Source organism: Tursiops truncatus, chromosome 3 (assembly GCF_011762595.2).
Source record: "Tursiops truncatus isolate mTurTru1 chromosome 3, mTurTru1.mat.Y, whole genome shotgun sequence".
Lineage (NCBI taxonomy): Eukaryota > Metazoa > Chordata > Mammalia > Artiodactyla > Delphinidae > Tursiops > Tursiops truncatus.
Genome location: NC_047036.1, coordinates 58503144 through 58524364, shown reverse-complemented (window position 1 = coordinate 58524364; position 21221 = coordinate 58503144). Strand labels below are relative to the sequence as shown.

The 21221-nt window shown below is 35.8% G+C and overlaps 1 protein-coding gene across 7 annotated transcripts in view; it reads left to right on the top strand.

Annotated features, from left to right (window-relative positions):
- Nucleotides 1–21221, top strand: part of GFM2 (GTP dependent ribosome recycling factor mitochondrial 2) — a 49054-nt gene that overhangs the window by 17125 nt on the left and 10708 nt on the right. For 6 of the 7 annotated variants that reach the window (XM_019929831.3, XM_019929834.3, XM_033852939.2 and 3 more), the window contains 10 exons: nt 2907–2995; nt 4519–4579; nt 4854–5033; nt 6601–6681; nt 7993–8141; nt 9576–9716; nt 9800–9899; nt 10615–10804; nt 12706–12782; nt 15238–15376. In XM_019929831.3, the coding sequence (XP_019785390.1) occupies nt 2907–2995; nt 4519–4579; nt 4854–5033; nt 6601–6681; nt 7993–8141; nt 9576–9716; nt 9800–9899; nt 10615–10804; nt 12706–12782; nt 15238–15376 (1207 nt within the window). The remainder of the gene's footprint in view (nt 1–2906; nt 2996–4518; nt 4580–4853; nt 5034–6600; nt 6682–7992; nt 8142–9575; nt 9717–9799; nt 9900–10614; nt 10805–12705; nt 12783–15237; nt 15377–21221) is intronic. The other variant, XM_019929832.3, reaches the window with a different exon arrangement.

The following is a 21221-nucleotide window of genomic DNA, read 5'->3' as shown; positions in this document are numbered from 1 at the left end:
GGCCATAGTACAGTTCCAAAAGCGTTTGGCTTCGCTCATGGGGAGTCCTCAAGCTAATGTTACCTGTTAGAGGAACCCATGTCTTGTGGGAATGGGCCTCCATTTGTCCTTCTGCTGAGCTCAGTCATTAGCTGGAAACAGCCCCCAAGAAGGTGCGCCTTGAGAATACACGGTGGTAGATCTAGAAGGGTAACAGTTGGAACCATCAGTTAATCATGCTCTTTATAGTAGTTCCAAGTGGCACATTTTCCCAGCCACCAGACACATAATGTTTTATAGAGAGAGAAAAAAGGCAAGTGTAACATGTTAATATTTGGTGAATCTAGGTGAAGACTAAGTGGATACTTATTGTACTAGTTCGAGGGGAAATAATACAGTTATTGAGGACCCCTGACAGACAGTGATATTTGCTTGATATAAAGCCTGACACTGATGTCTGAGGTTGATTATACACCTATTATTTCTATTTCTTAGAGTCATTTCATTTCCTAATGGTTGCATCCTTCCTGTCATTATAACTTCTTTACATAAATTCGACACTTAATCATTCAGATTGCATTATTTACAAGATTGAAATATGCTGTAATAGGAAGTTTCTGAATTTGTGATACAGGAGGCTACTGTTTGCTAAAACAGTAGATGGACTTTTAGCTGGCAGGTGGGGTGATGGGAATTGTTGTTTTATTTTTTAGTATGTTTAGTTCTTGGGAAATTTATAGTATATATCCCCCCACCCCCACATAAAAATTAGTTTGGAGTGGATCATAGTGTTAAGCTAAATCCATATACCTTCTAGAGGGAAAATAAAGTATTATCTTAACAACTTTGGCATGGGTGGAGGGAGTGGTAGGTAACAATTTCTTGGAGAAGACACAAGAAGCATAAAACAAAAACAAGTTGATTAATTGGACCTCTTCAAAATTATGTGCATGAAACTTAAAAAAAAAGGCAAACCTTAGACTGTGAGAAAATTTATAATGTTAGATAAAATATTATATGAATGTTAAACTTCCAGAGTGCAATAATAGTCGATTATGTAGAGAATATTATTGTCGTAGGGAGTATGTGCTGAAATTTTCACAGTACATGTGTATGACCAAAGACTTGTATCCAGAATATATGAAGAACTGCATATCAATAATAAAAACTAACAACCCAATTAAAAAAAAAGACAAAGGACTTGAATGGGTACTTTACCAAAGAAGACATGTGAATGACCAGTGAGCACATGAAAAGATGCTCAGTCTCATTGGTCATTAGGGAAATGCAAATTAAAATTACGAAGAGACCATTTCATACCCACAAGAATGGCTACAATTAAAAACAATGATAGCAAATCGTGGTTGAGGATGTGGAGTAACTGGAACTCTTATACATTGTTGGTGGACTGTAAAATATTATAACCATTTTGGAAGACTATTTGGCAGTTTCTTTTAAAGGTAAATATACACTTGTCCTATAACCCAGCAGTTCTACTCCTCCATCTTTATCCAAGGGAATGAAAACATTTGTTCACCAAAGATTTGTTCAGAATGTTTATAGCAGCTAAATTCATAATATTCCCAAATTAGAAACAACACAAGTGCACATCCACATGTGGATAGAAAAACTGGTACATTTATACAAAGGAATTTAGCAGTAAAACTGAACCAGTATGCCCAACAACATGAATGAATGTCAGAAACATTATGTTGGGTGAAAGAAGCTATGCTATTTATATGAGGTTCAATAATAGGCAGAATGAATCTATGGTGGCAGAAATCAGAACAGGTTGCTATGGGGAGAGGGACATAAAAATCTCTAATGTTCTATATGTTCTTTCTCTTTATTGGGGTAATAGTTATACAAGTATATGCATTTATTAAAATTCATTGAAGTATAAACTGAAAATCTGTATTGACCCTCGAACAACATGGGTTTAAACTTCATGGGTTCACTTATATGTGGATTTTTTCCTCTAAATACGGGCTTCAGAACTATATAATCCGTGCTTGGTTGAATCCGCAGTTGCGGAATAGCACATAGGAAGGGCCAACTGTAAAGTTGTAAGTGGTTTTTGACTTTGCAGAGGTTGGTGCCCCTAATCCCTATATTGTTCAAGGGTCAACTGTATTTTATTGTATATCAATTTTACCTAATAAAACAAATGACAAACTGGCTTCTGTTTTAACAGTGTCAGCACATTAGGCTTTTAATGCTCTGCTTCAGGGCTATTAGACTGTACTAGGCAAACTGTTTATATTTAACATGTACAGAAAGTGGAATTAAAAGAAGCCAAATATTAAAAATTACTTGTTTAACAATAACCAGAAAGCTAAATAGAAACGCATATGAGAATTGTAACTTAGAAATACAGGTGTTGGCTTCCCTTCCCCTCCTTAAATCCTTTTCAGTTTATATGAACGTTCAAACATTCACAGTAAAAATACACGATTTTTATCATACTAGCATTTTATAGTACATTCCTATTCTTTTTACATCACAACCGTCTGAATTAATTAAGGCAAAAGTCCATATTTCACAGATCAGAAAACTGATGAGTTCAGTATTGTGTGACGTTACTAAGTAAGGTGAAGCCAAACAAAAAGTAGGTCTTGTAATTCTTGGTTAAGTCCTCTTTCTGTGACTCCCAGTACTTCCCAGTTGTTAATTCCCTTTGTGTTGCAACCTAGTTCACCCAAAGTATTCTCAGTTTGAAGCATAATCTTCAGTCATGCTTGATCATTTTAACTGTTTTAACCTGATAGCATAAGAGTGGGTCCAGAGGTATGTGTGCAATGGCGCTAATTCTATGCTAGAATAGGACCCTGTTCTATGTTATAATAGAGTCTTAGGTATGCTTATTCCATGTGTAGTAACATAGTTATTTTTGTCAAATATGGGCTTTTTCCTTATCTTTGCTCTAGGCACAAACTCTTACAGTATGGAGGCAAGCTGATAAACACAAGATACCTCGAATCTGTTTTTTAAACAAGATGGACAAAATTGGAGCAAGGTATTTAACGTGTGTTTCTTTGGCTTATCAAAGTAAGAATATGATTTGAGCTTTTAATGCACTATAACTTAAATTTATAAACAGCTGTTCCCTATAAGGTATAAATATTCCATAGAATCCCAATTCAATCCCATTTAAAAAAATTTCGGAGCAGTTGATTCATAGGTAAAGTAACAATGTGGGATTAATAGAGAGCTGATAGATGATGAATCATTCTGATTCTAATGTAGAGAGGCTTTATCCTGATTTCTAGGCTCCTGACAGAGTGATGTCTTGCTGAATCCATTGCTTCTATTTAGAGCTGTATGGTGGAGTCCGTGTATTGCTGAATGTTACGGTGCTCACTGTCATTGCTAATGGGGGAGGGAAGAGAATTGTTTCTTGTAGTTGCTTCAGAGAATGATGTTCTTCCTTGTCCCCGATTTTCTTTAGCTAATGGGTAAAATGCTCTCAATGAAAGGAAACTAGGAGAGGAGAATGTAGATGTTTTGAGACCTGCATATAGGGCAAAAGAGTTAATGCTGAGATGTAGTGGTAATACTGCAGACTTACAGAGTGGTAATCCAAAATGGATACGTTGTTCTGAGAACAGAACCCAGACAATCAAGAACGATGAAGGATTTGGAGAAAATGTGAAAGAGCAAGAATTAAGCATCAAAGGATACTGGGGAAATGTGAAAGGGAGAGATCCTGATCTGTGGTATGAGAGCGGCAATAAAAAAACATAAACCGTGTCTCTCCTGATATCACACAGTATGCTTTGTATTTCTGTAACTCTCTACAGTAATTCTAAAGCTGCTGGTTTAGAGGACTTTTGTCTTGATTAGTAAAAGCACAGCAACCTTCAAAATGTGCTAGGCTTAAGTTCTGACCCTTTTCTGTTTGGAGTTCCTTGAGGTTGAGGGAAATACTGCCTATACTGACTGACAGCACCTGTGATGATGGGGAGGGAGATGACTGGATACTAGGCTGCTTCTTAAAGAATTGGGACCAGAATGATCTGCATGTGTGTATGAATCAGCCCACGTGCCAAAGATGTGTCATGTGTTCCATAGGTAGCCAACCCTAGTGTTAGCACAGAAGTGAACAGCATAGCATATGATACGAACAATGCCTAAGATAAAAGTGTAGAAAGATTAGGCCGGCTCTTGGAAGAAAGTGGGTAGTCGTGTGATAACAAATACAGTTGTTAGAAGAAAGAATCTTTGACTTGTAATCACAAATCTTGCATTTGAATCTTAACTCCAGTTTATTATGTGTGACCTTGATCAAGTCACTTAACCTCAAACTTTAGTTAAATGAAGCTCACAATAATGATACCCTAAATACCTGTGTGGCAGAATTATGGTAGATACTCAGTCACTATTATCTGAAGTTAATGTTAAAAGATTAGACAAGATGTTGTCCTGTGGAAAACTGTTAAATGGTAAACGTTAGGAACAATTGAGGGTTATAATTTTAGAGTACATTCTTAAATCCTGTTTTAAGTATCTTAACATTTTAAATGATTTTACTTTCTACAGTTTTAACTATGCAGTTGAAAGCATCAGAGAGAAGTTGAAGGCAAAGCCTTTGCTTTTACAGGTTGGTTGATTAATATTTGGTTTATTAATATGAAGAGGTCCTTCTCAGTTTCCTCATCAACGTATTTTATTGTGGCATATTATATACATTTTTGAAGCTTTCGCAAATCCTTTTGGAAGAAGTTAGGATATAAATAAAAATAAGTATAGATTATGGCAATAATGATAAGAGACATTTGGGGGGGAGTGGGGAGAGATAAATTCTATCACCAGTGCAATTCTAATTGAGTTCTAATGATCATTTAATAAAATGTTAATCTCACTCTGACTTATAGTTACCAATTGGTGAAGGCAAAACTTTCAAAGGAGTGGTGGATGTAGTAAGTAAAGAAAAACTTCTTTGGAATCCCAATTCAGATGATGGAAAAGACTTTGAGAGAAAACCCCTCTTGGAAATGAGTGATCCTGAATTGCTGAAGGAGATAACGGAAGCAAGGAATGCCTTAATTGAACAAGTAAAATAAATACTTTGAGCTTAAAATTGCATAAATATTTAGAAACTTTAAAAAATATTTATTGTGAAATTTCATCTAAAATTACATATGGAATATGTAAAGTATAATACAGTGCACACCAGTGTAATCACCACCCAGCTTAAGAGATAGAATATCAGCAATACTCTTGAATCTCCCTGTGCTACTCCCTGCTCTTCTCTCTCCCTTCCACTAATCATCTACCCCACCATCACCACTATCTTGACTGCAGTGTTTATCTTTCATTTGCTTTACTTCATAGTTTACAGATACATGAAGTATTTAGAGTCCTCAACTTTATAGAGACAGGAAGTAGAATGGTAGTTACCAGGAGCTGTGGGGAGGGGAGAATGAGGAAGAGTTGTTTCATGGGTATAGTTTTAGTTTTGTGACATGAAAAAGTTCTAGAGATTAGTTTTACAACGGTGTGGAATATACTTACTACTTCCTAACTATTCACTTAGAAATGGTTAAGGTGGTACTTTTATGTTTGTTATATTTTATCAAAGTTAAAAAAATTTTTTTGAATTAGAGAATAAGATTAGTGTGGACTAGAATCAACTTCCTGTGTTCTAAAGGTGAACAGCGATGAAAACAATGCTTATTATATACTTACTGTATATTCTGGAAGCATAATTGGAATTGGTTATTTAAACTTCCCAGTATCACCATAGGATAAGTACTAGTATTATCTCCATGAGTAACCAAGACAAAGAGAGGTGATGTAACTTGACTAAAGTTTTTTTGAACAAGTTTGTAAGTAGTGGAGCCATTTCCAGACAGTTTGATTCCAGAAGCTATGCTTAATCATCATATTTGCTGCTTTTTGGAAAGATGGTTGGGTACATTTCTACTATAGTTAGCTGTTAAAAATGTGTTTTTCTCACCAAGGTTGAATGTTTTGCTCCCTTTTACTATTATAAACTTTTGAAACTCTTTTGTTAATTTTATTGTCAGTTGAATTCTCCTGTCATATAAGCACAGATGATTAGGAAATGAACATGAATTAGATAATTACATTTTTATTATTGAAATTATACCACTACCTCCTCAACTTAAATTTATTCCCTCAGTGAAGGATTATAAACAAGTTCAGTCATTTTACTTTGAACGTCTTGGAGATCTGGTGAACATTCAAAATATTAGAGGATTACCAAATGAAACTTTTTTTTATGAACTAAGACCCCCCCCCCAAATGTATTTAAAAACAGCAATTCATTGTATATATTATCATTGGCTATCAGCTGTGGACTTTTTATTTCTTTTGAGCACTGAGTAGGTAGCACACTTCATTGAGGTGCTCTGTCTGGCTCTGGCTTCCCATGAGTTTAGGAAACTTATGAGAGCGTATCTTCAATTTTCAATCCCGTTTCCTTTGAAAGAAAAACTCTTTATCTCTTTAGAAGATGTGAAGAGTTCCTTGGTCTGGATAAGTTAGATCATGTAGCTGTCTTGAAATATTTGGCTAATGAATATTTATGGTGTATAGACTTAAGATAATAGTTGTGATGATGAATGCAAGTTACAGAACTAAAGCCTTTCTTTGTAGGTTGCAGATTTGGATGATGAATTTGCTGACTTGGTTTTAGGAGAATTTAGTGAGAATTTTGATTTGCTACCGGCTGAAAAGGTAAATTTTATTCATTTACTTTGACCAAGTTTTACTAATTGGATGTGGTTTGATTACTCTATTGTAGGTGGGTTTTTTTTTCAACTTTGCATATCATTAGAAAATGCAGACTTAAAAATTAGGAGAACACTGTTAAAAATTAGAAGACATTGTTCATTTACTGCAGCCTTTTCCCTTCATTGTGATCATTTCACTAAGTAGTATTAGGGAAATCACAGATAGAATTTTTTTTTTGATCTACTGGTCTTTTGGATACTATAATGGTCATTTTTCTCAGAACATTTTTTCTGAATCTGTTTTAATTGTTAGTGGAAACTTATTCCAGGTCTTCCCTTTTTTTGGTTTTCTTTTGAAATATATTAAACCAGAGAATAGGCCAGTAAAATACTGGTAGTATTTGAATTATGACAGATTTATTCAAGGCGTTTTTTATTTTTTCTGCCAGGAACCTTCCCCCATGAAAAGTTTTTTAAGTGGTAGTGTTTTAAGTGGGCTCCAAGATGAGCCCAGCAAATTCACTTGGTTATTTTTCATGAAAAGAAGTAAAGAAAAACACAAGATCTGTAGATTAATTTTGAGCCATTTGAAGTTAGAGGTGGAAAAAATTATTTCTTTTCTTTTGAATGAAAAGCTGTAAGTTTGAATTTTTTTCTTGTTTAGTATTTGAATGCTTAAATGTGATGTTTATTGTGCCCTATAGTCACATAACATGATTTCTGTTTTCAAAGAGCTTACAATCTAAAATTAACCCACCGTTTCTCTTATCAATAGCTTGCAAGCACACCTAAGCTTTTCTTGGTTTTTGAGGTCTTTTAAAAATGGTTTCTACTTTGATACCTCATTTTCCTTTGGATTTTATTTAATGTGGATTTAATTTATTTGAAGAAATTGTAACTCATTTATATTTCTAATTTCTAACCAGTTCCTCTAGTAGACTATCGAGGTTAAATCACAAGTATATTAATTCACTTATTCAAGAAATATTTTTATGCATCTACTTTATTTTAAGCACTTTTCCAGTTTCTTGTGATTTACAGTATCTTTATGGGACTTACTATAATGCTTATATAGATTTTACATTCTAGTGACTGGGGACACAGATAATAAAGTAATAAATATATAGCTAATATACCAGGTAGTGATTAATGTTATTTACAATGAAAAATAAAGAAGAATGAGGCCATAAAGAATGATGGAAGTGTGCTGAGGAGTGATATTTTACGTGGTTGGTTAGGGGAGGCATCTAATTCTGGGATATTTTGGCTGAGACCAGAATACTACACATAAAACATTTATATCTCTGCTTTACAGCTACAAACTGCAGTACACAGAGTAACACTGGCTCAGACAGCAGTGCCTGTGCTTTGTGGAAGTGCCCTGAAAAACAAAGGGGTCCAGCCCTTGTTAGATGCTATTACTATGTACTTGCCTTCACCTGAAGAACGCAACTATGAATTTCTGTAAGTATGCAAGTGCATAGATTAAAATCGTATAGCCTTGAAAAGACAGGTAGACAGATAGGTCATGTTTCACAGAGAGTAGTTGAATCACAGTTTTTGAATAACATTGGTGAAGAATATTATTCTAAATAATATAATATAGAGCCATAGTAATTTTTACTTGAAAGGGATATTTGTCATCATCTCTTGTAACCTGCTGTGTTTACAGATGGAGCTAAATAAGAATTTATGGCTTTTTTGCTGTGTAAAAGTATAAATGTTGACTCTGCCATCTTAGTTAAAAAAAAAAGTAGTATACTGGGGATGTTTGATAAATATTCTATAGATACATTTATATTCTGGATTTCAAGATTTTTCATAATATTTTGTAACTGTAAGGAAAGGTCCATTGTTTTCTTCCTCTTGTCACTAACAGCTTTGTCCTTCGTAATAAACCCTCTAAAATCTCAGTGAGTTTTGTGCCAAATGGCAAACAGAGGTGAACTTTGATCCTATTAACTAGGACCTGAGTCACTTTCCATATCTCTCAAGTGGAGAGGCATTATGGTGATGTGAGATGAGCATAGACTGTGTACTGCCTGGATTTAAATCTCAGGTCTTCCAAGTTGCTTTAACCTCTCATCTATAAGATGCAGAGAATAGGACTTATCTCATAGGATTGTTACAAGAATCAAATGAGCTAATATTGATAAAGCACATAAAACAGTGCCTAGTATATGATCAACTCTCTATATAAGGATTTGTTAAATAAAATTAAAATTTGGAGGAAACAGGAATAAGATTAGAGAAATTCAATAATAGAAGTGTCTAACCTACTTTGAATCATGAACTCCTTTGAAACTGATGAAAATATGGAGAAATATTTCCATATTTCCTCAGAAAAATGAACCTATGTGCAAAGTTTGGCAATTTGAGAGGGATTCAAACTTTCTGAAACCTAGTAATGAACTCCAATTTAAGGACATCATTCTGTAAGTGTTCGCTGTGTAAACAAGTTCAAGTTTATAGTGTAAATTTATATGGCTATGCAGCTGAAGAAGAGTGGGAGGAGAGAGTGAAAGCAATAATTGGAAAGTACCTATTTGTTTACCCTGTATGGGGTTTTAAGAAGTGGTGTGATGTTCCTAGGTATATTTTTTGAGGAGGGAAATCTAGGCAAGAATTATTTGCTAATAGAGGTAATATTTGGAAGAGAATCCATTGTTTTTGGTTTTGAGGAATTAACGGTAAGATCTCCAATGAATAATTTAGTCCGGTGGAGGAAGAGAGGTACATAATACATTATTTAATTGGCCTTGGTAGCTAAACTAGAAGATATGAGGAATCTTTTGAGGACATCAAGGTTAGGTTTATGCAGTGATTCTGATCTGATCTGTATAGATATATAGGAAGTGTATTTTAAAGTGGCTTTTCTGGAACTTCTTAATTTTATAGGCAGTGGTATAAGGGTGACTTATGTGCCCTGGCATTTAAAGTTCTCCATGACAAGCAACGAGGCCCACTGGTATTTTTGCGCATTTACTCAGGCATGATAAAACGCCAATTGGCCATCCATAATATTAATGGAAACTGCACGTAAGTAGAAGCCTAGGTTATTTTCTAAAACTTCACTCATTTCTTTAAATATACTTTTACTAATATAAATCATGGTTTTACAGGGAGAGAATAAGTCGTCTGCTTTTGCCATTTGCTGACCAGCATGTAGAAATCCCTTCACTGACTGCTGGTAACATTGCTTTGACTGTTGGGCTTAAACACGTAAGTGACCAAATCTTTTCTCTAGGAAATAACAGATTAAATGTTTAATTAAAAGTAGGTATTTTGTAATAGCAGAAGCCCATAGACAATCCAAAAGCTATCAGTAGTGGAATAATGAATATTGTAGTGTATTCATCAACATGGTTGAATCTCAAACATTTAATAGAAAGAAAAGTAAATTACAGAATGGATTGTATTCATATAAAGTTCAAATCCAAGTAAAATACACACACTATGGATATATACTTATGTTTTAAGTTTATGTAAAATAATGTTATTTTTATTGTTTTTTTCCTATCTTGATTATTGCAGACAATTAAATCTAACTTTATAACTGATCAGGTTTTTTAAAAAGTGAAGATATTTTGCCAATGAAGGCTCTGTAAGGGCAAGGATTTTTGTCTCTTTCGTTCTTTTGTCTCTTGTTCAAAGATGAATTTGTTTTACCAAATGAGTTTTAAATGTATTTTTTGTGTGTATGAATGTTTTATTGTTAGAACTTATTACAGCAATATTTTGGACAGAATTCTTCTACAACTTAAATTAGCTTTACCAATGCAGAGTTATAATGAGCTTAATGAATTTGTCTCTCTTTTAAGTTCTGATGAAGAGGAAGTGCTACCTTAAAATTTTTCTTTGGTTTTCGTGGTCCTTGGTGGAAGCTGAGTGCTTGCCAATAGCCTGTTTTGTCCCAAGGCATCTTCTTTGCTTGCAGACTGCCACTGGTGACACCATTGTCTCATCCAAGTCCAGTGCTTTAGCTGCATGTCGTCGAGCAGAAAGGGAGGGAGAAAAGAAGCATAGACAAAACGATGAAGCAGAGAGGCTTTTGTTGGCTGGGGTGGAGATTCCAGAACCTGTTTTCTTCTGTACCATAGAACCTCCATCAGTGGCTAAGCAGCCAGGTATAAATAATCTTGGTGCATCAATTAATTAGTGCTCTGATAATTTAGATTAAATAGTTACATTTTAACCTCAAAAGGTTTCTTATGTCACTGAGTTCAATTTTATGAGCATTTATTGGTAAGTATTTCTTATGATTGGTCTAGTTTTTTAATTTGTTTTGATTTTTACAAACTCTTTTCATTTTTTTTTCTTTCAGCTTTGCCATTTTTCTCTTACCATATTTTTCCTTATTCTGTTCTTGTGGTGCTATCTATGGGATTCTAAGTAATTGACCTCAGGACTGCCCTTCCAGTGTATTAGATTAGATGGTAACCAATTCATAACCGATTCAGTTTCCGATCACCATTTATAAAAATCAACTTTCCCTTGTTTTCTGGCTTAACTTTTAGAACTCAGTGAAGATATTTATATAGTATGTTTAATGTCATTTGACCTTTTTGAGTGATAAATAGTTTGTTCTTTAGCATATTGGCTCAGAATACTTCAGTGGCTTCTCATTACTTATAGCAGAAACCCAAACTCCTTAGTATAGTATATAGTAAAGCTCATGATTCCAGCTGTAACATTTCTTGTTAGATTTGCTTACATAGAGCATAAAACCCCCAAATAGCAGTTGCTTTAATGACCAAAGTTCACTTCTTTCTCTTGTAAAATATGCCTTGAATTGGTATCCCAGGGGTTCAAGGATGACTCCACACGTCATCAGGCACCCAAGCTCCAGTCTTTCCATCCCGCTTCTTAAAATTTCCTTATAGCTACATTTAAAGAAAGTTAAAATGGCAAAATTAATTTAGTAATGTATTTTACTTAACTCAGTATATCAAAATATTATTTCAACATAATATAAAAATTATTGAGCTACTTTACTTTCTTTTTTCTTTTCCATGTGAAGTCTTTGAAACCTGGTATGAATTTTACACTTACAGCTAACGTTAATTCAGACTAGTAATATCTTGTACAGATGGGTTGTGGCTACCATTTGGACAGTGCAGGTCTAAAGAGGGAGCATGTGCATATCAGTTAATTGATTGTATCAAAGTATCTACTTTAGATGGCATATTTAATGCAAATAACATACAGGTGACCCTTGAACAAGAGGAGGGTTGGGGCCCCAGCCCTCCACACAGTTGAAAATCCCAGTATAACTTACAGTCAGCCCTCCCTATACTTAGGTCCTCCGATTCTGCATCCACGTATAAGCAGACCCACATCAGACCCATGTTGTGCAAGGGTCAGCTGTATTCTTACTTCCTCCTTGGTGTGATAATTCATCATAGAGTGATCACATTAGTATCTCTTTATTCATGATGTAATTTAGCTTCCTTTTGCCAGTTTCTTATTATTGTATGTGTTTCTAAAGTCTTTTTTGCTTTTTTTGTCAGTTCCTTAACCTTTGCAGAACATAATCAGATGATGTTATTGTCCCATTTAAACCCTTCAGTGGCTTCCCAGTGCACATCCAAACTCTTCACCATGGCCTTCAATACCTTACATGGTGTGCTCCCTGTCACACATCTCCCGCCTCATCTGATGCTACTCTTCCTTTTGTCCACCAATATCCAGCTACACTAGCCTTCTTGTTTCTCCAGTAGAAGCCGTTCCTTGCACAGCCATTTCCTCTATCTGGAATTCTTTTTCTTCAGGATTTTACTTGCGATGTCATTCTTTTTGGTTTGTGTCTTTATCTAAATCATCCTGGACAGGTCTTCCCAGGTCTCTCAATCTCAAGTAACCTCCCATCACTATCTCATCACCTTGTTTTATTCTCTACAGAACATTTCTGGCTGTTTGAAATTTTCTTTTTCAAAATTTGCTTGTTCATCTATTTTCCCACTAGAATGTATAGTACCTTATCAAAAAAAATGAAACATAAAGATAACAGTTATTGTTTATCCTCTAGATTTGGATCATGCATTGAAATGCCTTCAGCGTGAAGATCCCAGTTTGAAAGTGAAGCTAGATCCTGACTCTGGACAAGTATGCATATTATTATTTAATCCCCAGAATCTTTCAATGAAAACATCTGTGTGTGTGAGAGAGAGTGTTTAAGTGCATATATCCAAAACATTGATTGGTCTGTGCCCCTAAAAGAGAAAGCCTTTTTTGGTTCTCATAATATAAATTTCTGATTATATTTTGACTGTCAAGCTAAATTCTCCTAATTCCTCGGTATGATTATACCTTACTTATATAAACTACTTCCCAACATTTCTACCTTCCAGAAGACAGCCTTTTGTGAAATTTTGAAATAAAGTTCAACCCCAAGACAAAACCTTAAGGCTCTTATGCTAAAACTTATAGAAGCAGCTTTCTAAAGGGAGGATGCATAGGTATACTTTTTTTTTTTTTTTTTGCGGTACGCGGGCCTCTCACCGCTGCGGCCTCTCCCGCTGCGGAGCACAGGCTCCAGACGCGCAGGCCCAGCAGCCATGGCTCACGGGCCCAGCCACTCCGCAGCACGCTGGATCCTCCCGAACAGGGGCTCGAACCCGCGTCCCCCGCATCGGCAGGCGGACTCCCAACCACTGCGCCACCAGGGAAGCCCTAGGTATACTTTTAATGATGATAATACACCTAAAATGGGTGAGAAGTGATAGATTACAGCCTAACAATGTGGGAGGAAATAGAGACCTAAAGTAGGTACAGGACTGTGCTGTATATTATATAATACAGTAGAAGAACACATATTCATTCTGCATCTTCTTTTTAGGGGGGCAGGGTAGAGTTTATATAAAATTCTAGAAAAATTTCCTTAAAAAATTATAAATTTGCCTTTAAAAAGGATAAACTGATTTAGTTAATCTGAAAAATATGGAGTACTTTATTTTCCCAAATGCCAGCTAAATGAGGTAGCAATTTAGTTTAATTGATTCTGAAGGCTACAACAGCAATTAAAACAGAAACTTTTTATATAAAAAATGCCAATACATATTTTTTTTTAAATAGCAAATAACATTCAAGTGTACAAAGTAAAGAATTAAAGTCTCCCTTTCAGTCTCTCTATCCTTTTCTACATAGGTAATCACTGTGAAAACTTGGTGAATAGCCTTTCACACTTTTCCAAACATCCATTTTTCTGCTGTGCAATGTTATAAAACACAGTATTTATGTTTCCAAATATATATGTACAGATATATAAGAAGTCATTCTATTTGTATTATTCTACAACTGGCTTTTTTCCAAATAATTACTTCTTTAACTTTATATTAAAGTATAGCCCTCATACACCAAATAGTTTTTTGTTGTTGTTCCTTACAATTATAGTTTTATTATAGTGAGAGGAAACAAATCAGAACCAGCCAAAGGAAGAGACACCTAGGGCAGTCTGAGAGGTTCTAAATGCAAGGCTTTTCTTCATCCTCCTGGCATAGAGTATTGTCAGTCAGGGAAGCTCACCCAGGCCTTCCATGCCCAGAGTTTTTATTAGGGCATAATCACATACTGTCTATGTGGTTGACATTTAATCTCTAGTGCCTCCTGTAGGTTTGGGCTACTACCTTTACTCTCTAGGTTGTAAATGGGTACAGCTATTCCAAAGCCACATCATAAATCACATTGTTAGACTATCTAGTGGACAAAGGCCCCAGACAAGCAAAGACATTTCTATCAGGCAGCATCTTGGCCTAGAGATAACTTCCCAGTAGCTGAAGGCAGGGGCCAGATCTCTCTTTAGGGTAAAGTTAATGCCTTACTACACAGATGGTATATGAATAAAATAGGGCAAATGTGGATTCCTTGCACTATATTCTCTCATACACAAAGACCTTCTTCAGGAATAACCATTGTTGCTTTCTGAAAACAAAAACATGTTTTGATTGGTTTTGATGCAAATTTGTTCTAACAAGGACCCAAAATAACATTGGTTCAAAGAAGATAAAAGTCAGTTTCTCTGTCACGTAAAGTTCCAAGCTACTTTGGAAGTTTCAACTGCCCACAAAACTGTAAGGTGCCCAGGATGGTTGGAAATAGCCATGTGGTTGGCAGTGTTTGAGGGAGGGATTATTCCCCCCATTCACAAGATGTTGCCCTCATTCACATTTCAAGACGGTTGTCTATATCTTCATTAAGAGAAGGGCTTTATTTACCCTTAAAGACATAACCCAGAAGTTACCAACATCATTTATGCTTATATTTCACTGGCCAGAACTTACCTTTGTGGTTGGGAAGTGTGGTTCTCGTTAGATACCACTTACCCAGCTGATAATTCAGCTATCAAAGAATAAGAGATTGGCCTAGTGATTCACTTTTAATTGATTTATTATTTCAATCAGAAAAGTTAAAAGCAGTGTTTTGATGTAGGAGCCAAAAAAAATTACGGAAGAAATTCATTTTGTAAGTAATGAAAAATAAAATATATTGATATACCTTTATTAGTATTTTGTGATAAACTTAATTTTTTCCTTGATCTTTGTTTTCTTCCTCTTTTAACCAGACTATCCTTTGTGGCATGGGGGAGTTACATATTGAGATAATTCATGACCGAATCAAGAGGGAATATGGACTGGAAACCTATCTAGGGCCCCTCCAGGTGGCATACCGAGAGACCATCCTAAATTCAGTTCGTGCCACAGGTAAAAAATACATTTCGAATTCATAGCATTTAGAATTCGCTGGTTCTGTTGCTCTCTTTTTCTCCAGGACCTGTTTTCTGAATCTCAGTTTAGTTGCATAAGGCAGGGTTTATAGTCACTAGTGTCTTCCATCAGTGGGGACAGGTTTTATGTGTGTGTTTTCTTGTTTTTTAGCATTTGTTTGTTTTAGACACAGCTCTATTTCATTACAACTCATTTATTACATATATTGGCTGAGCCACTCATCAAGCAGGTGTGCAGTGGTATCAGCCATTGAAGTAGACAGCTCATCCCAGTCCTCACTACCAGAAGGAGTATAACAATTTGAAGTTGGTGTGTCAGTTTTACTCCATAAAGTGAATGGAAATGTTGGGTGGGGAAGGTAGAATTAGATGAAGGTAGTCAAACTTCCAGTTATAAGATAAATAAGTACTAGTGATATGATATATGACATGATAAAGATGATTAATACTGCTGTACGTTATAAATGGAAGTTAAGAGAGTAAATCCTAAGAGTTATCACAAAGAAAAAATTTTTTTTCTATTTCTTTAATGTTGTGTCTAGATGAGATGATGGATGTTCACTAAACTTTCTGTGGTAATCGTTTCATGATCTGTGTAACTTAAATCATGTTGTATACCTTAAACTCCGGCAGTGCTGTATGTCAATTATATCTCAAAAAATAAGACATAAAATTTTAAAATTTAAAAAGAAAAAAACCAAAAATAGAGTGGAAAATAATTTCCACTATTTAATAAGTATGGTAATCCTGTGCTGATGGTATTCTTAAGAAAGTGTACTTTTTATATTTCTGTCCCAAAATGTAAGAATTCATGATTTTTCTACATATGATAATTTCAATTTGGTTCCCTTAAACAAAAGAACCTGACAATCATTCCTACCCGCCCCCCACCAAGGAGAAAACATGGGCAGGTTTGTGAAAAAATATAGAAAAGATATGTTTCGGATAACTAGGAACTTTTAAGCAACTCAGCGATTTGTAAAAAGGCCAGGTGGTTATTTTTCATTGAAACTTGAAAAATTAAACAAGCAGGATATAGGGGCAAATGACACGATGATTTCTCTTTCTGGACTTTATATCTGGAAAAACCAAAAATTCTGGGAAAATATAAATAACATCTTTTAAATTAATGTCTGAGATGGTTAGAATGTAATGGAAATTTCTAGAGGCCAAAAAGGAAACTGGAGCAGGAATCTTGGAAAATAAGCCAGCACCTAAGCCACTAGCTATCTTGGAGAAATCTGTGGTAATGTCTAACCTAGAACTTGAGGGCCACATCCTCATGGAAGTAATGAGGAAAATCTTGTCCATAAAAGAAGAGGACAAGGAAACTTGTCTGACTGACTGTGGGGCAAAGGGGCAAAATTTCTGAGAATTTGTAACTGTAGGCTTCTGATAGCATTTTCAGCCTAAATTCATAGAACCAGTGTGACCTGAAAAACTCCAAACAGAGAAGAATTTAGTGTAAAGTGCTTATGGATTGGTAATATACCAAGGAACCTGGAGAAAACAAATGTAGGGCCTCTTTAGATAAATGTATCCTCAATCCAGGCCTCAAAGAAAATCCCACAAAGGAATATGAACTCACAATTTAAAAAAAATTTTTTTAATAAATTTACCTATTTATTTATTTTTAGCTCTGTTGGGTCTTCGTTGCTGCGCGCGGGCTTTCTCTAGTTGCAGCGAGTGGGGGCTACTCTTCGTTGCAGTGCGCGGGCTTCTCATTGCTGTGGCTTCTCTTTGTTGCGGAGCATGGGCTCTAGGTGCATGAGCTTCAGTAGTTGTGGCACGTGGGCTCAGTAGTTGTGGCTTGAGGACTCAGTAGTTGTGGCTCGAGGGCTCAGTAGTTGTGGCACACGGGCTTAGTTGCTCCGCAGCATGTGGGATCTTCCCTGACCAGGGCTTGAACCCATGTCCCCTGCATTGGCAAGCGGATTCTTACCCCCACTGCCACCTGGGAAGCCCCCGCGCAAAAAAAATACATATATATATATATTTATTTATTTATTTATTTTTAATCATAAAACCTTGAGCAAAGGCACAAGGAGCAAAAAAGGCAGCAGAAACAATAAACATCATAGGCAGACCAGCAAAGGCTTCTGATACTAGAGTTATCATATGCTGAGTATAAAATAAGTATTATTTTTGAAGAAATAAGAAAGGGGATAGAAAGTATTAGTTAGAAATAGGAGACTATCAAAAATAAGCAAGCAACAGAACATCATGTTATCTGAGAAAGAAAGGAAATGCTCAAAAAAATAATGGGGATTTGTCATAAGGACACAGGAACCAACCCGAAGAGGCTCCACTGGCTAAATCTGGGTTAATTTGAACTCCAAAATAATTACGAACAATAATCATAGACCACTGAGAAAAAGTTGGAACTCATGAGTCCATACTGATGATAGATCAACAAGAAGAGACTCTTCTTCCTTACACTGAAGTGCCAAATGCTGACTGTTAGATGTTGAGGAGGAGGGCTGGAATAAGAAATCGTCATCTTGTAATATGGTGAATGCTTAATATTGAGTACATTGTTGAGCAGCATATTTGCATGGTCTTCAAGCGTCTCGCTCTAGATTGCTTATTAGTTACAAGGTGAAAATTAGTAACCAGATGCTGCAGCAATCAGACCACACCCTGACTGGACAGTCAGATCACTAATGATCACGTCACTGAGGAGGAGCAGATTACATTTGTGTACATCTAGAAAATTATCAAAATGTACAGACATTAAAGAAGACCTAAGTTAAATGGAAAACCATACTATTCATAGATAAGAAGACTAAATATCATGAACATACCAGTTCTACCCAAAGAACTGTATCAGACATTAATACTTATTAGAAAGCCATAGTCATTATGACACAAATCAAGCTAAGAATAGACAAATATACCAGTGGAACAAACCAGAAAGCCTAGAAACAGACTCATATCTATGTGGAAATTGGATTTACATCAGTGATATTGCAGCTCAGTGAGAAAGGGTGGACTGATATTCAATAAAGGGGCCTGGGATAATTATTCATATGGAAAAAGATTTAGATTCCTACCTCATACTGTATACAAAAGTCAATTCCAGGTGAATTTAAAAGCCTAAATATGAAAGAAAAGTTGGAAATCTCTCTTTGAGCACAAAAGAATAAAGAGAATAAATGCTAATATATGCAAAAAAGAAAAAAAAACCCAAAACTTTATGAAAGGGAAACCTTCGAATTTTTGGAAGACAATATAGAATTGTTTTACTAACCAGATAAGGTTGAAACTATGAACTAAAAGATTACTAAAGTTGGTATTATTGAAATTAAGAATTTATTCAAATATACTATAAAGAAAGCAAAAAGACAAGCCAAAAGCTGAGAGAAGATATTTGCCTCATATAAAACTGACAGGTTAGTATCCAGAATATATATAAAGAACTTCAAAAGATCACTAAAAACATGATAACCAACCAAGTAGAAAAGTGAGCAAAAAAGATTGAACAGACGTTTCACAAAAGAGGATACCCCAAAGGCCTGTGAACATAAAAGATTCTCAATCTCAGTAATGATTAGGATCATGCAAGTTAAAAGGACAAGATGGCATTTTATACCAACAAAATTGGCAAGAATGCAAATCTGACAATGCCAAGTGTTGGTGAGATGTTTTATGGAAAGTTGCAATGGAAAGTTTTACAAAAACTTCAGGTGGGAGTGTAAATTATATAACCACTATGAAAACAGTTTGGCAACTTTCTTATGAAGTTGACAATGTGCAGACCTTACTACTCAGCAGTTCCACTAGTAGGTATATGCCCTAGAGAAAATCTTACACATGTACATTGAGAGACAGATACAAGAACCTTCATAATTGCATTGTAATAAAACAAAACTTTAGGTGAAAAAAATCCAAATATTTGTGGACATAGTGGATAAATTGTACTCTGTTCATATAACAGAATACTATATAACAGTGAAAAAGAATGTACTACATCACCAGGTGTCAGCCCAGATGACGCACAAATGTGAACCAAAAAAAGCAGGTTGCTGAATACATGCAGTATAATAACATATTCAGAACAAAGCAGAAGTAAACTATATTGTTTAGGGATACCTGCGTCTGTGATACAACTCTAAAGAAAATCATATGAATGTTTAAATACAACATCATGATAGTGGTTGTTTCTTCAGAAGGCTTCTAGGTTACTGGTAATGTTCTGTTTCTTTAGTAGTATTAGGTTTCATGAATGTTCATTTTGTTTTTAGGTTATGAATGTTCATTTTGTTTTTAGGTTATGCATGTATTTTTAAGTATAAAATATTTCATAATATAAAAGTTAGTTTTATATTTCATAATATAAAAGGAATTATGAAGAGGAATTATAGAGCATAATTAGTTCTTAGTTTTGAACTTGGGCCATGAGTCACTGTGTTCCATGGTCACTCACATAAATACAACATAGTTTTGTCTTAGTAAAATCTTGGAGATTGGTGATGTTGCCGAAAGCTCAACTTCTCTGTATACTGGTGCCAAGTCAAATCTCAGAGACACAGTTTTGGGTGAAGTAGAAAAGGATAGCCTTATTACTTTGCCAGGCAAAGGGGGACACAGCAGGCTCCTGCCTCGAAAAACTGTATCCCAACCTGGGAGGATTTGATGAGGGTTTTGTAACAGTGGTTCAAAGGTGGGGTCTCTGACAACATCAGGGTGTACACAGGGCTTTCACTTCCTTCGTCTCATTTCAGGTGGTCTCCTAATCTTGAGGAGCTTCTCTGGTCCCTTTAATCTTGCCAAAGGTGGTTTCTTGGCTGCTTCCTCCCTTGATTAGCAACTGTTCGAATCTGCCCTTTGGAACTAAGGAAAGTCATGGAGGCTGGAGTCTTGCCTTCAAGAAATGGGGGACAAAAGGGCCTCCATGCCTCGGAGCCCCACAGGGCCCCACTCGGTTTCACTGACAGCTATTGGTTGTTAGCTAATGAGGGAGTCTATTTTCATTTTTACAAATAGATAACTAGTTTTGGGGGAAGAGTCATAAACATTAAATGTTGGGCTGGCCAAAAAGTTCATTCGGGGAACTTCCTTGGTGGTGCAAGTGGATAAGACTCTGTACTCCCAATGCAGGGGACCCAGGTTTGATCCCTGGTCAGGGAGCTAGATCCCACGTGCATGCCACAACTAAGAGTTTGCATGCCACAACTAAGGAACCGGTGAGCCACAGCTAAGGAGCCTGCCTGCCACAACTAAGACCCAGTGCAACCAAATAAATATTAAAAAAAAAAAAAAGTTCGTTGGGTTTTTCCATACCAGCTTATGGAAAAACCCAAACGAACTTTTTGGCCAAACCCAATACATAAAATATTGCTGGAAGAGTGTATGAAATTTAAGTTTGTTGGTTGGCAGGGTGAATGAAGCCTTTTAATTTTCATTAGATAACCGTTTGTACTGTCTTACTTTTAAATAAAAATTTTTTATTTAGAAGAATATCAGTCACATAAGAAATGTTTAAAAGTGTAATCTGCATAACAAAATTTGTGCGATCACCTGCCTCAACACACCCTAACACTGAAGTAATTTTTGTTTTTTTTTTAAATTTTTTGGCTGTGCTAGGTCTTCATTGCTGCACGCGGGCTTTCTCTAGTTGTGGCTAGCAGGGGCTACTCTTCATTGTGGTGCACAGGCTTCTCATTGCAGTGGCTTCTCTTGTTGCGGAACACGGGCTCTAGGCATGCAGGCTTCAGTAGTTGCAGCACATGGGCTCAGTAGTTGAGGCACGTGGGCCCTAGAATGCAAGGGCTTCAGTAGTTGTGGAGCATGGGCTCAGTAGTTATGGCTCACGGGCTCTA